The 15525-nt window shown below is 40.5% G+C and overlaps 1 protein-coding gene across 1 annotated transcript; it reads left to right on the forward strand.

Moving 5' to 3' along the window:
• The first annotated feature begins 212 nt into the window (after positions 1-212).
• On the forward strand, positions 213-788 carry LOC127804482 (LOB domain-containing protein 18-like). Its single transcript, XM_052341350.1, has one exon. It carries the CDS (start codon positions 213-215, stop codon positions 786-788), a length of 576 nt encoding a protein of 191 aa, XP_052197310.1.
• The last annotated feature ends 14737 nt before the right edge of the window (positions 789-15525 follow it).

Here is a 15525-nt window from a genome sequence, read left to right on the forward strand (position 1 = left end):
CTACTCAGCTTCCCTCGACCGCCACCGCGCTATCGCCGTCCTTGCCGTTGCTGCCAGATCTGGGTCGATTCGACCCGACCCGACTCGATCCGTTTTAGGTTTGACCCATCCCTGATTCTACTCATTAGATCTGACCCATATCTATTTTGACCCATCCATTTAGATCTGACCCATATCTGATTTATTTAGATTTAGACAGATTCAGATCTATCATGCCGAGGCGTAACATGCCATGGGGTAACATACCAAGGCCCCGGTCTCGATATGGTGCTTGCGTAGTCTTAAATAGAGAATGCAATTCACAGTGCATCTTTGCTCCTTACTTCCGTTGTGAGGATGCTATTGCTCACTTTGTTGCCATCCACGATGTTTTTACTGTCAAGAATGTTGTCAACTTCCTAGCTCCGCTTCCGGTCAGCGACCAATTTTGGGCTTTTGATACACTCTTATTTGAAACTCAAGCCCAGCTTCAAGATCCCGTCTATGGCTGTGTATCTCACATTCTTTCCCTTCAGCAGCAGGTTAGTGAGTTGCAAGCTTATCGAGCTTATTTGCAAGATTCACTATTCGCATATTATTCTTTGTATCCCCAACCTATTCCTCAACCTGATCAAAACCCAAGCTGGAATTTTGATCTTCCTATCATCCCAGAGGATGTCCCTCATCTTAGTTTCTCAGAGGCTACTCTTCCACCTTACCCTGGTGAAGCTAGCAGTAGCCAAATGCCACCCCCAAATGACATCGATGAGCTGGGACCTGTCGTGTTTGGCAACCATTGTCCTCATTGAGCATTGACATCATCATTAGTTTTATGGTTTGCCTTTTTCCTTTAAGTAATTGTACGGTTTGATTTCCTGTAACCATTTGAACATATGGAATGAATATTATGCTTTGGTACTTTTAACATTTCATTCCTTTGTCTTACCCTCGATTGTATATTGATCGTCAGTTACCTCAGCCTCTTGCAGTTGTTTTAATAATTCATCAAATCGAGATAAAAACATCGGCTCTTAATTATCACCTAATAATTCACATCCTTAATCAAGTCACACATAACTAAGCATCCAATAACCTCAAGTTATCATTAGCAATTTCATCATTAAGAAATAATCCCGTTAAATCTTCTGAGAATATATCCTAGTTATTTTCGGCTTTTCACTGACCGTAGGTGCCTATACCTCATAACAATAGGCTCATCATTTTCATAACTTTTTGACATCATTTTAATGGTCGTCCAGCCATATATCTCTCAATTTGCCTACTGGGCTACCTAAACTAGTCGTCTAATCATACGAGAGTTTCATTCGAAAAATCAAAAATCTCGAATCCTCAGCTAATTTGGGCTTGCAGCTTCTTCTACTGCGACCCGTCATCTTGGCACATCTGCCATCATTTGATTCTCTCAATCACGTCCAAGATTTGCACAATCTTCAAGACAACAATCCATAGCCATGCTACCAGCTAGAGCAGGTAGGTATTTACGTCACCAATGATACTCTGATCCTCGTTGGATTTCTTCCTTTGAAAACTCTAAAGTTTTCTCATGAATCCTTAGATCCTCAATCAATTCTTTCAAAAAGTTCCTTAAGAATCTCAAACCGATTTATCCTTGAAGATCCCAAATCAGATCGCAATATTTGGTTCTAGTCACCTTCCAAAAACTCGATTTCCTTTGCCACTATGGCTTTCTATCCACCATTCATCACGGTGCTTTTAAGCTCTCCTCGTCAGGTCTGACTACCGACAACTTTACCTGATCTTGCAGGTTCATTTGGCACACTGAAATGTAGTCACAACCTCTATTGACTAGGTCTCCTTATCATTCCTTTTCGGTCGATATGACTTATCAATCAACTCTTTCTTTTTTTGGTACTCGAACTCTACCTTGAGTCGGGACTACCATCTCACATCTCATCATCAAGGCCTTTGGAGTACTTGCCATGCTCCACTACCTGAAATCTCATTTATCGAGAATCCACTAACTCTTGCATTTCATTCTTCAGATCCAGTTGACTATCGGCACTTGACCATTAAATTAGTTCTTCCTAGGCACTACTCTTTCCGTCAGCCAGCACACAGCTGTCATCATCACCCCCATCATATGGTAGGCTTACTTCTACATCATAAGTCGACCCTCACACGGGTACGTCCCGGGTGAAAACTGCACGATCTTGTCGTAGTCCTCTAAGAACTATCATTCATCGTCGTTGCCCTGAGTCTAACTCCTTCTGTAAGAACCTTCATTTTAAGCCCTCATCACGGCCTGGTGATTCCATCACCTCATAGGTAGAGCGTACATGGATCACGAGCATGCACTTTTCCTTTCCATTTCATATGTCAGGTAGCTTTCCCTTTGAGCCACCCAACACTTCCTTCGAGGTAATTGCAAACACGACCATCTCATGATCATATTGCCATATTAGACACCAAGGTATTCTATCCCTTGAGTCTCGCACTATTCATCGTGTCACCTACTCCCAAGATGATCGCGAACCCCAATGAAATTCCTTAAATAGGACACACAGTCCATATTCAATCCATCACACTTAGATTCCCGAGGCTTTCAGCCTTTATCAATCACAGCTAGTGGCACATCTCGCACCCATTGGGACTTAGACCTCCCTACAAGGTACAAACCCTACTATGTTGCCCCAGATCTTTAGCATCTGATCGTCTCCTTGGCAGTACACTAAGCAACTTAGACCTTGGGTCCTTGACCTATACCGCGAGACAACCAACTAGCTTCCCCAGTACGTTGATCGTAAGCTCATCACAAGTCTTCTGCCTTGGTCCCTAGATCCAGATCTGTCACTGCGAACACTGACCAGTAGTGTCGTCACGCTGCTAGGGTTTCCTATCCCGTCTTTGCGAGTCACATCGGTTACACTACTTTCAGCTTATCAATTGTGTAACACCCCGCCCTATACAAGCGTGTCACTATAAGGAAATTCCCGGGGTTTCTTTTTTTTTTTTTTTTTAAAATCCGATACTCACGGCGCCTGTGAGCACAATCTTCACATGCAGATGAAACACTCGTTGTAAAACTACAGCCGGCACCCGCGATGATCTTAAGAACAGTCTCCACATGCAGATAATATACCCCGAGAGATCCAGTCTTACTTGTTTAGTTAACAATAACAAATCTTAACCGAACGAGACAATATAAACACAGCGGAATACTTAATTAATCAAAGTGACGTGGCCTACCATGTGTTACACACCAAAATGTTCCCATGCCGTCATATGTATACAACATCAATACTAATTATTACAACATCGTCAAGTGATATATAACATCAATGCTTCCAAATTTATATAACAACAACTATCAAACAAACACCATTGGCTCATCTGTCATGTCCTCGACCTCGCTGTAGTCCCTGACTGGAAAGTTGAATGTTCCAGGGGCATAACCCATGTTAGATGATAAACCATCTAAGTGAAGGTATGAAACAATTATACAATGCATGAAAGACATACGAGCATGGCATACTATACGACAACATGCAAGACACGTCTAACTCGAGATATCACCTTGACATACTTAATCCCTCGAATATCCCACTGTGGCACACGTTCACCTGGTCCAACGTTAATCCCTCGGGTGCACCATCGTGACACCCGTTCACCTGGTTTAACATTATTCCCTCGAGTGCCCCAGTGTGACACCCGTTCACCTGGATTAACATTGTCCCAATCTCAAGTAGACCCCATACCGCCCCATATGGACCCAACGATGCAATTAGACTTGACCCCACATGATATGAAAATTTACATGCCATGCACCAATATTTTAAAAATAAACAGTTAATGCAATGTAGTGAATATCGACACAACGAATGTAAGTAAATGCCTTGTAAAATAAGCTAGGTCTAGGAGCGTACAATTACTCACAAGAACTCACCAAAAGCACTTAAAAACACTTTCGAGTCAAGATAAGGCTAAAATCAAACCACTCACCTTAATTCAGAAAAGTCCAGATTTTGCCTCGAAAAACGTGCCACACCTCAAAAATTGTGTGATTCTTCTTCCAATGACCCAATTGATTCCTATTTCACCATTTAAGACCTTTGGAATCAATATTTCTATTTTTCCACAATTTCTCTATTTTTATTTATTTTTCAAAAATTTCTATCTTCGAAAATTCATTAAAAATACCTAACATCAATTTTCACAAAATATTTTTCCATGATAATTCTTAAAATAATTTTACCTAAATTCTGAAATTAAAAACAAAGAAAAAACATACCTCACGCGCCCTCACGCGCCGCCGCACAGTCTTCTTCTCCGGTCGTCTTCTCCGATTCCGACGACGTCCAATGCCCTAAATTCTTATAGGGGCTTGTAGAGCTCTTCAAGGTGACCTCAATGGTGCCCTTGATCGTCGGAAAAAGTGGCCGGAGGTGGGTTTAAAACCCAGTTGCAGGTCGCGGCGGTGGCGGTTCGATTTTCTGGCCAAGCTTCCAAAACCCCTCCAAATCTACACCAAACTCTCCCAAATGCTCCAGAAATGATCCTCTCAACCCAAGGAACAAAAGCCCCTTATCCCTCAAGCTCGATTCAAGCAAAAACACAAAAATTTGAGCGATTTCGTTTTTGAAACCCTCGGCCGAAAACCTCATTTTATACTCATTTTTTACCCGATTCCCTACCATATCCGGCTCGTTCTTATCCCTTAAACCCATATCCAACCTCTAAACCAATCGAGAAGCCCCAAAACGCGAGCCTAAGCCCTCGAAAGATTAGGCCAAATCGGAAATTTTTTCCGCCATTAAAACCGGTCACCTCAATGCATTTTCCGGCCAATGGTAAGCCCCTACACCTTCATCATCGCCTGAAGCTAGTCTAGCACCTCCCAAGCGACCTTCCCGACGTCCAGAGGCGGCTGGCCGGCGACCTATGTGCGGCGGTCGCGTTCACACCTTGGAAATTTTGAAATTTTGCAGTTTAGCCCCTAGTTAAATTTTAATTGCATTTTCTCCTAACCCTAAACACCCTTGAACTATCCAACACTTTCACAACAGCCCTCAAGTTCTATATTTTCCATTTCCTTTTGGAATTTCTGAAAAATTCGTCGATTCGACCTCCCTCTGATATTTTGCAAAATCTGCACTTTTGCTCGAACTCTCCTAATTGCGTGCTTTTGACTTCAAACCTTTGAAAATCCCTGATTTTTATCAAATATCGTCTAACTGTGCCATTTCTCGTTAATTGGCTCATCTTAACTTAGTCATTCTTCTTTCGTTTAAGTTTTAAATATTGCACTTAGGCCCGAAACTTTGCTAAATATCATTTTTGACCCATATCTTCAAAAATTCTCTTATTATTTAATACCGGGTATTACATCCTCTCCCTCTAAAAAGAAATTTCGTCCTCGAAATTACTAACTTACAGTATTAAAATAAATGTGGATAAGAAGTCTTCATCTCTTCTTCGCGTTCCCAAGTTGCCTCTTCTTCGTCATGATTACCCCATAATACCTTCACTAAGGGAATAACCTTGTTCCTTAAGACTTGATCCCTTTGATCTAAGATTCGAACTGGTTCCTCAGGGTACGTTAGATCATTTCGTATCTCAATGGTCTCATTTCGAAGTACTTGCGTAGGGTCTGGCTCATGTTTCCGTAGTTGAGACACATGAAACACGTTGTGGATGTTTGATAATGCCACAGGTAAAGCTAATCTGTAAGCCACTAATCCAATTTTCTCCAAAATCTCATAGGGTCCTATGTATCTTGGGCTTAATTTCCCTTTCCTTTTTCCTCGAATCACGGATTTAAATGGAGAGACTTTCAAGTATACCTTGTCACCGACCAAAAATTCCAAGTTTCGTCTTCGTTGATCAGCATACGATTTCTGACGACTTTGACTTATCCTCATTTTCTCTTGTATTTGCTTAATCTTCTCAGTAGTAGTCTGAACAATCTCGGGTCCAACTAATCCTACTTCTCCAGTTTCTACCTAGCAGAGTGGTGTTCTGCATTTTCGCCCATATAATGCCTCGTAGGGAGCCATTCCAATGCTACTGTGGTGCCCGTTATTGTAGGCAAATTCTACCAACGGTAGATGTTTTTCCCAACTTCCCGAGAATTCCAAAATGCATGCCCTCAACATGTCCTCGAGCATTTGAATTGTCGCTCGGATTGTCCGTCAGTCTGAGGGTGATAAGCTGTGCTGAGCTTCAATTGTGTTCCCATACACTTGTGGAAACTTTCCCAAAATCTTGACGTAAATCGTGGGTCTCGATCTGACACTATACTTGCATGTATTCCATGCAATCGTACTATTTCCTCAATGTATAGCTGAGCCAGAGCTTGAGTCGGTTGCCTTATCTTAATAGGCAAGAAATGTGCCGACTTGGTCAGTCGATCCACTATTACCCAAATAGCATCGTTTCCTTTGGGACTTTGAGGTAGGTTGTCTCAATGCTTCATACTCTTCCCACGGGACCGTATGCGGTGGCTGTCCTGAAGTCCCAGCTTGATCAGTAGGAAATGGCCCTGAGCCGATGTTAAGTGGAGGTGGGACTGACTGGTTCCCCACCTACTGGCTGGGGGAAACAGAGCAATCACCTCCTTGGGGTTGAGCATTATGAGGGGGAGGAGGTGCTCCTTGTGGGTGAGAATCGGGAATAATGGGAGGCGTTCCCTGTTGTTGAGAGTTCCATGGTGGTAGGCGTGCTCTACGCCTTAAGAGAGAGTTCGTCGGTGTCCACGGGTGTTTGCCATTCTTAAATTGACTTTTTATCTTGCGTTTCTCATAGACGGTGCCAATTGTTATTGCCAAAATACTACAATCTATTTTTAATTGTGGGAAGACGCAAGAGTCTCGGGAGTCGTGCCTTCACTGATGAGAATCTTGACGAGGAATTGGATCTGGTAGAGGTCCAGATCTGGTAATCCAATAGAGCTTATGGTCTGATAAGGCTGATGATCTAGTGGCCCAAAATGATCGAGTGACCTGAGGGTGACAAGTGGCCCAAAATGACTGAGTGACCTGAGGGTGACAAGTGGCCTTGCTGACCGAGTGACCTAAGGGCGACGAGTGGCCTACGTGACCGAGTGACATGAGGGCGATGAGTGGCCTAGGTGACCATGTAACCTGAGGCGACGAGCGGCCTAGGTGACCGAGTGACCTAAGGGCGACAAGTGGCCTTGCTGACCGAGTAACCTGAGGGCGACGAGTGGTCTAGGTGACCAGAGGGGGACGAGTGGCCTAGGTGACAAAGTGACCTGAGGGTGACGAGTGACCTTGCTGACCGAGTGATCTAAGGACGACGAGTGGCTTACAAAATGGGAACATCATTAGGATGCGGGTGGGGGTCCTCACGCAAACCCTTCAATGTTTAAGTCAGATCTTGAGAAAATACGAAATGATGCTTAAATCACCCAAAATTGCGTACCTTGTGATGAAGGCATGGTCTCATATTTATAGCAGAGGAGAGAGAAAAGACGTGCGAGAATCAGGGCGAGAATCTCGCGGCCCATTTCGATGATTTTGCGGCCCATCCGAGAGGGAAAAGATGAGAGATTGGCCCAAGCCCACTAGACCATGACTGAGTGGGGGGCCACCCGATCATGCCTTCTTTTGCCCTTCTCCTTGGCTTGGTTTTGAGTGGTTCCCATACCTCAATTCCATGCCCAATTTTCACATTGATTGAGCTCGAATCTCTCAAAACTCAAAACATAAAAGTTGTAGATAATTCTCTTAGCTTTCCATAAGACTTTGAATTACCTCAATCGGAGTTCATATGAGAACGTTATGGCCAAAAACAAAAGCAGTGTCGTTCCCACTCGACATAACTGAGTGGGGTCATGAAAAGTTGTGGTAAATTGGTCTCCCCATGATCGAGTGAGGAGCCACTCGGTCATGAACGAGTGGGGGGCCACTCGTTCATGCCTTCTTTTTGGCTTTTGTCTTGGTTCGGATCCATCTTCCTTCAATACTTGACTCTAAGCCTTGATAGTGCAGGTACATCAACTTCATGCCAGATTTACTCCTTGATTAAGCTTGAATATATTAAAACTCAAAACACAAAATTTGTATATAATTCTCTTATCTTTCCAAAAGACTTTGAATCACATCAATCGAAGCTCGTATGAGAAAGTCATACTTAGAAAACCAAAGCAGTGTCGTACCTACTCGGCATAACCGAGTGGGTCCTCCCCACTTGGTCTCGACTCGACCTCTTGCTCCATCGGCTTGCTTCCTTGATCTCCTACAACCCTCTAGGCCTTTGGGCTTCATGTCCATGTCTCGTGACTCTTTTAGGTCTTGTGATTCTCCAAGTTTGCAGGGTATATCAGTTAGGTTGCCTTGCTCTGTCACCTTCATCCAACACTGACGATCGTCAACCTCGTCCTTCCAACTTCCTTACTCGTCGATGAATGCCTCACCCTGCCTTTGACCATTGGACCTCTTTGCTTTTTCTATTGTTGGTTGTTTCAGCCAACCCAAATCTTTCCCAAATCTAGTTCAAATTCGGCCCAGCCCCATTGGCCCACTCTAGATCTGATAGATCGTGATCTGTTTGTTTACCTAGATTTGTTGCCCAAATCTAGTATTCTAGTATGTTTTCTACTAGAATTTTATTTATCGATCATTTGGCATTAGTTGGGGTTATTTGATCTTCGTAATGGCTATCTTGAAGTAAGATATTCCATTGTTGGATCAGAATATTAGATTTTTACCTTGACAGGTTAAGATGTGTGCAATCTTGGTACAAATTGATTAAAATGAAAGTGGAGTCATTAAGGTGAATTTATATTGGTTAATGTGGGGTCATTAAGGTCAGTGAGATAGGTTGAGTCTGATCTTATTGCCTATGTTTTGAGCATATATGAAGATATCCACTACAATGAGCATTGTGTGGATTAGGTTGGTTTTCCCTAGTGTGTGAATTTTGTTGGTATTCCTCACGGAGATTAATTCTTTATGATTTTGTTGGAAGAAACAATTATGAATAATTCTATATTTGAATTTTATGTCAAGATGGAGCTTGTTATAATTGTGACCCGAAATTCAAATTCATCTGCGATTAGGATTTCGAATTTGACTATGATTAGGATGTTATCAAATTCTCATCTTGAATCATTTTCTAATCAGTACGAAATTCTTCTGAACATCTATAAATGATTTAGGTCTATAAATAGGTGCCCAATACTATGGAATTAGTGCAACTATATCACTTTTGTGATGGCAATATCCAATTAGTAATATTTTGTTCTTTTTACTCGTGATTTTTCCTAATTTAGGTTTTCACGTTAAATTTTGTGTTCCTTTGTGTGATTGATGGTTTGATTGTGGTTTATTTTTCAATCCAAAATCCTAACACTAATGTATACCAATCTATAAAGTAAGAAGAATATATCATCGCCCCCAGGGCGTATATCAACTGGCAAAGGATGAATGTGCTGGGGTGTTGCTCTTTAGGCCCTGTAATACCCGGTATTACATGGTATTGAAAATAAATAAATTTAGATTATGTTGTCAGGACTTCGGGTGGTCCGGGAAGCCCAAGGGTCAATCTCGAGAATTTAATTTTAAAATCTGTCGAATCGATGGCAGGGAATGCCCCGGGACTTGGATGTCCAGGGAAGAGGGCAAAAGATTGATGAGTGCCTCGAGGCAAGATTTATGACTCTAGAAGCAGTCCGAATGGGAATAATTTTTGGAATAAATTATGTATAAGCCTGAATGGGTGCCAGTATCGAATGGCTACAGGGGACCTCTAGGAAGCTGAGGGGACCCTAGGGGTGGTCCGGTTTGGTGAGTAAGGCAACCTTGAAGCATTTTCGGGTCGAATAAAGGTTCCGTGTAAGCGTAGGGACAAAATTGGCCTTTATCAAGTAAATACCGATAATTAATTTTGGAAAATAAAGAATCTAGGTGGCTTGAGAGTAATTAATTTAGGTCTTGGAGGGCCCAAATGATATTATCAAAAATTCCCAAGTGGAATTAAAATTCCTTAAGTGGGATTAATTTGAAGTTGGGGAATTAATTTAATTTGTGTACTATATATATACATATATATATATATATGTATTTATGTGTGTGCACACGAGAGGAAGCTTCCTTGAAGCTTCTTAAGTGTTTGCCTATGATATTTTAAAATTAGAGAGGGACAAATGTGTAATTGTGTATATATATAAATATGCGCGTGAGCTTGGGGAGCAAGCTTGCTACAGTGCCCCATTTCTCTTAATTTGTATCTGATTGAGGCATTTGGCTGAGAGCCAAAGCAGAGGAGAGTGAGATCGCAAGAGCTAGAGAGCATGGCCGAGACAGCTCATGCGAGGGAAAGAGTGTGAGAGAGAGCTTGAAGGCCAACCGGCCATGGCTGCCATGGCCGACGAAGAAGAGCAGCAACGGCTTGAAGAAACCGAGGCTATGGTCGCGGTTGCTGGAGCTTAGGGTAGCGTCGGAAGCAGCGATGGCAGGCCAATGGGGGGTGAAGGTGGCTGGTGAGGTCGTGCGAGCAGCGACCAAGGGCAACAGGGATCGGCCATGGCAGCGCGCAAGGGTGCGTGCGCTGCTGCTTGCAATGATGGCGCGAAAAGCAGCGACGGACGGTGAAGTTGGGAGGCGGTGGCTGGAGGCGGCCGTGCATGAAGAAGAAGAAGGAACAAGAGTCGCGCGCGGGAAAGTGAAGGAAGAAGAACAGTGGAAGAAAAATAAAGGAAAAAGAAAATATGGAAATAAAGGAGAAAAATAGGGAAAAATTCCAAAAAAATTAGGAAAAAGTTTGGAAATTATTTTGGGACACGAGGTGCGTGTCAAAGGCTTGAAATCGGGAATTTAGGTGTGAGGTGGCAACTCAAGAGGCAGCGCCAATGTAAGCATTGATCGAACTTCTTCTCCAGAATAATCGAGGTAATTAATTTAATTCTTTTCAAAATATTTTCATTATGGGAGATAATGAAATGTGAATAGTTGGTTGGTTTATGCCATGGTTGGGGTTGTTTTTGTTGAGTTGTTATCGAGAGGTTTTGCGGTATGCGACATAGTTGAGGGCATTGGTTGAATGCCGGATGATAATGGAGTTGGGGTTTTGTGTGTTTGCCTCTAGGTTTGACTGGGAAGGCGGTGATCCTAGAAGAGCTTGGAGTTCGGGCCGACGTTCTCGCTGAGGCAGAGATGAGACTTTGAGCCAGGTAAGGGAAGACCCCATGTGGAGGTGGCCTTACAAGTTGGTAAATATGTTTGATAATGTTTTTATGGAGCATTTTCATGTAGTGGTTATCTTGCATGATGTGAGATCTAGTGGACCTATGGCCATATGGAGAACTAGTGTTGTGAAGGTTGATAGGTTGATGTCTCAAACCTTGGAGGGTTGTGAGGATGGATGGGCCTAGCCTCATTTGCATGCATTTAGCATACATAAACATGGTTATATTCATATTTACATGCATTGCACTCTTACTGAGTCTTTATGACTCATGAGGTTTTACCTCATGTTGTAGATGATGCAAGACCATATGCAAGCAGGGATGGTGCCGAGAGGTTGTTGTGGCAACTCGCATCGTTGCCCGAGATGTGTGGATGTGTATTCTGTTGGTTCGTAATGATGGAAATATATCCCATGAGGGGGGGTGAATTGGGATTAGGTAAATTATAGGTAATTTAAAACTTTGATGGATGGCAAAACACTATGTTTCGAAATATATGGGATATGTTTCGAAATAAGACTTTCTGCTAAGTAGATTTCGAAACCTACTATATATGTTTCGAAATACACTTCTCTGTTTTGCTTGATTTGAAATCTCTTACCTTGTATATCAAACTAATGATCTTTGGCAATGATGATTTACATAAGTAAGAGTATACCAAAGATGTTTGTATATCAAAGATAGGTTTTCTATGTATATGTATAAGTTTATGCACAAGAAAACTATTTTAGCCTTTGATAACAAATCTTATGATAACATGTGCAATAGGCAATAATGATACATGAAAGCTAAAGAATACTTTGCACATAAGATATATAGTGGTTCAGCACCCGCCTACTCCACTACCTTTAAACTTACCCACTTGAAGGATTTACAATCCCAATCACTTTTACTAGTGATCACCACAACAAGGGTTTTACCACAGTTCACCCCAAAACCTTACAATGTGAGTTTTTACGAGCTTAACTCAAACCTAACACCAAGTGAGTTTTAGGCTCAACTCAAACCTTACACCAAGTGAGTTTTAAGGCTAAACTCAAACCTTTGACACAATGAGTTTTAGGCTCAACTCAATCCTTTACACCAAATGAGTTTTAGGCTAAACTCAAACATTTACAACATTAACAAGATAATAAGCATTTTATCTTTTACAACTCAATGAGCAATAAATGCCTTACCACATGGTTGTACAAACCTCTTAACTTGAGGTAAGGAGAGCTGGAGGATGATACTAGTTGTTTGCACTTGCTTCTCCTTTTTCACATCATAATGCACATCTATGAATGAAATGGATCTTCGTTGAATGCTTGTCAAACGGATTTAGATCATTTGTGCTTGTGTGTGTGTCTCTAGTGTGTGCTCACTTGTTATTGCTTATTGTCTCTCTATCAATCTGTTCTTGTCTTCAAATACCTGCTATTTATACCAAGAGATAGAAATCTGGCTGTTTATAGCCGTTAGAGACAAGATAGAAAAGTAGGTTTCGAAACATCACAATTTAACACATAGGTTTTGAAACATAGACAAGAGGTTTCGAAACATATAACACTTTATAGCAAGACAAGCACTTTGAGACAGCAAATAGTGGGAGACAGAATCTTACACCCACTTTGAATATTTTAAAGGCACTCACATTCAAATTCAAATTTGAATCTCTTAAGCATGAAGAGTGCATTAAATAAATGATAGAGAAGCATTTTGATAAATACAAAATTGTAAAACAAATGCATCTCGATTTTCAAATGAATCTGCTGACAGAATGTCAGAGGTTTCGAAACATGACATGATAGGTTTCAAAACATACCTCTCTGGAAATGAGGTTTCGAAACATGATGCATATAGGTTTCGAAACGTACCTCTCTGGAAATAAGGTTTCGAAACATATGTCTCTGGAAATAAGGTTTCGAAACATACCTCTCTGGAAATAAGGTTTCGAAACATAGACATATAGGTTTTGAAACATGGTTCAAAACCTGTATTGAAAACACATACATTGCATAGATGTTTCGAAATAGCATACACTGAAAACATTGAAAACCTTTTCAAATGGGTTTCGAAACATGCATGGAAACATGACAGATATTCAGAATGATTTTCTTGAAAGCATAATCCACAGTATGTATACATCACAGCTTATTTACATTTCTTTAGTAATTAACAAAGTACCCCCTATTTGGATTCAATAAAAATACTTAGAAAATCAAAATCCAAATAAATAAGAAAATAGATTTTGGGTTTTAGTACAAACTCGATATTTAGCAATATTACCACCTCCAAAATATATACTTTTTATTTAATGAAAAATTCATTAAAAATCGTTTTAGCACTAATGAATGTTAGATATCAAATTATCAGGAGATAGTTTTCCAAAAAGAAAACTCTTTCTTATACTTCTCCTTATAAGATGCTAACCTTCTAGACTTAGTCAAAACAGGGTTTTCATTTTCACAAAGTGAAACTTGATATTGAAATTGATATATATTGAAAACCACATACTTGACTCATGACTTAGGGATTAAACCAATATATGTTTTTCATCATTAAAACTATTGTACAAAAGTACAACAACATATTCTCCTGTATTTTCTTATATGCATTCATGTGTTTGAATGTAAGCGTTATTCAGCACTAGAGGTATCTAGTTGTTGTAATCATAATGGTGTGATAGCTGAATGTGCGTCTACGTGAAGTATATGTGGCTTTAGTTGTTGAAGCCAAGTTCAGACCGAGTAAAGATCAGCGAGGTATGTTCTCATAAATCCCCAATACTCAGCAAAGTGTTTGTTATGCTAGCTTTGTGCCTGGGTCACCTCTGGCTTGCTATGAGGCGAGCTGAAGAAAGGTGAAGTGATTGATGCTCAAAAATGTCAAAATTTTATTATACTTTCACCTCTATTTTAACCTTGAAATTGGATTTAATTGAATATTTATATGCCTTTCATGGTTATATGTAGATTTCCCAAATATATATGTAATAATAATAAAATAGTAAGTAAATATAATATATAATACATATATATATATATATTCAATACATATATGTGCAATACTATATAAATATATATATACTATGATACAATTGCATGCATAATACATATATATAATATATAATATAATTACATATATATAATATATATTCATGGATGCAGCATGCGTGGACTTGGAGGCTCATCAAAGTCCAAAGCAAAGGAAGACCCACAAATGCCAATTAAATTGGACCCTGCCACTAATCTTTGGAGGCTCACTGTGTTAAATTAAAGCCGCATGCTCCACCATTTAAAGAAGGCCCAGCTCCAAGCAGCCCATGAAATTAAATTGGAATTAAAAAGGAAGCCCAGCTCGTGAAATCAACACACACACAACAGCTTTAGCATGCGATCTTTTGTCAGAGCACACGTAAATGAACGTGGTGGCATGCGACGTAACTTCTTCTTTGACCAGGGCCATTTTCAGAATATATACATATATATATCCATCGTCGACTTCAGCAAAAAAGACCCCCATCCCCCATTTAACCAGAATAAGGGGAAGAGAGCATTGTTTACGTTCTATTTTTTCTTTTTTCTTTCATTCCAATAGTGTTGTTCATTTACTTTATTTCATCAATACAGTGTTCTTCATTTTCTGTTTGTTACATTCTGCAATTTCTTTTCATGCTTGTTTACATTCTGTAATGCTCTTTAGTTGTTCATTTACGTTTCTGTAATTTTAATTTCTGTATTTACATTCCAGCATTTTACTTCCTGTCTCTTTAATTCTTAGTTGGAGATGTGTGGCTAAGCTTAAGGTTGGGCCAAGGCAAGGACTGTGTCCAGTGCCACTGCTTGCCCAAGAGAGCCGAACTTCGATTGAATTAAACAAACATTGTATTGATGAAACAAAGTAAATCGTTTAAGTAACCACAACATTGAAATTGCTTTGTCAATTGTATTGATGAAACAAAGTAAACAAACGATTGAAATTGCTTTGTCCCAAGATTGCCTTCCATACACAAACATCTTATTTTTTATCTTGAAAAAAAAAAATAAATCGTTTAGCTGAACTGGTCTGACAAACCTGTTCAGCGCATAAAAATCTTTTGCCGCATTTCATTTCCGTTTTGATCTCCCAGTGAATCGACCTGGACTTACCTAGAAAATTAAATTGTGCTACAACGCACACTAGTACACTGGCGAGTATAAACGCCTTGTGCCTGCATGATTGTTTCTTCTTTGTATATTTTGTATGTGTTTGTTTGAAATAAATGCACAAGGTTAAGCGCAGCCATGAAGCTCACTTGGGTTTCGGGTCACAGTCCACTGAGTTTTTCTTGTTTGAGTTGGGACCGATTCTTGAGTGGAGCAAAGCGAAGGGCGAAG

Source organism: Diospyros lotus, chromosome 6, assembly GCF_014633365.1.
Source record: "Diospyros lotus cultivar Yz01 chromosome 6, ASM1463336v1, whole genome shotgun sequence".
Lineage (NCBI taxonomy): Eukaryota > Viridiplantae > Streptophyta > Magnoliopsida > Ericales > Ebenaceae > Diospyros > Diospyros lotus.

What these genes read in the sequence shown, in the direction of transcription:
- LOC127804482 (XM_052341350.1), top strand. Translation starts at nt 213, where the DNA reads ATGCCGAGGCGTAACATGCCATGGGGTAACATACCAAGGCCCCGGTCT.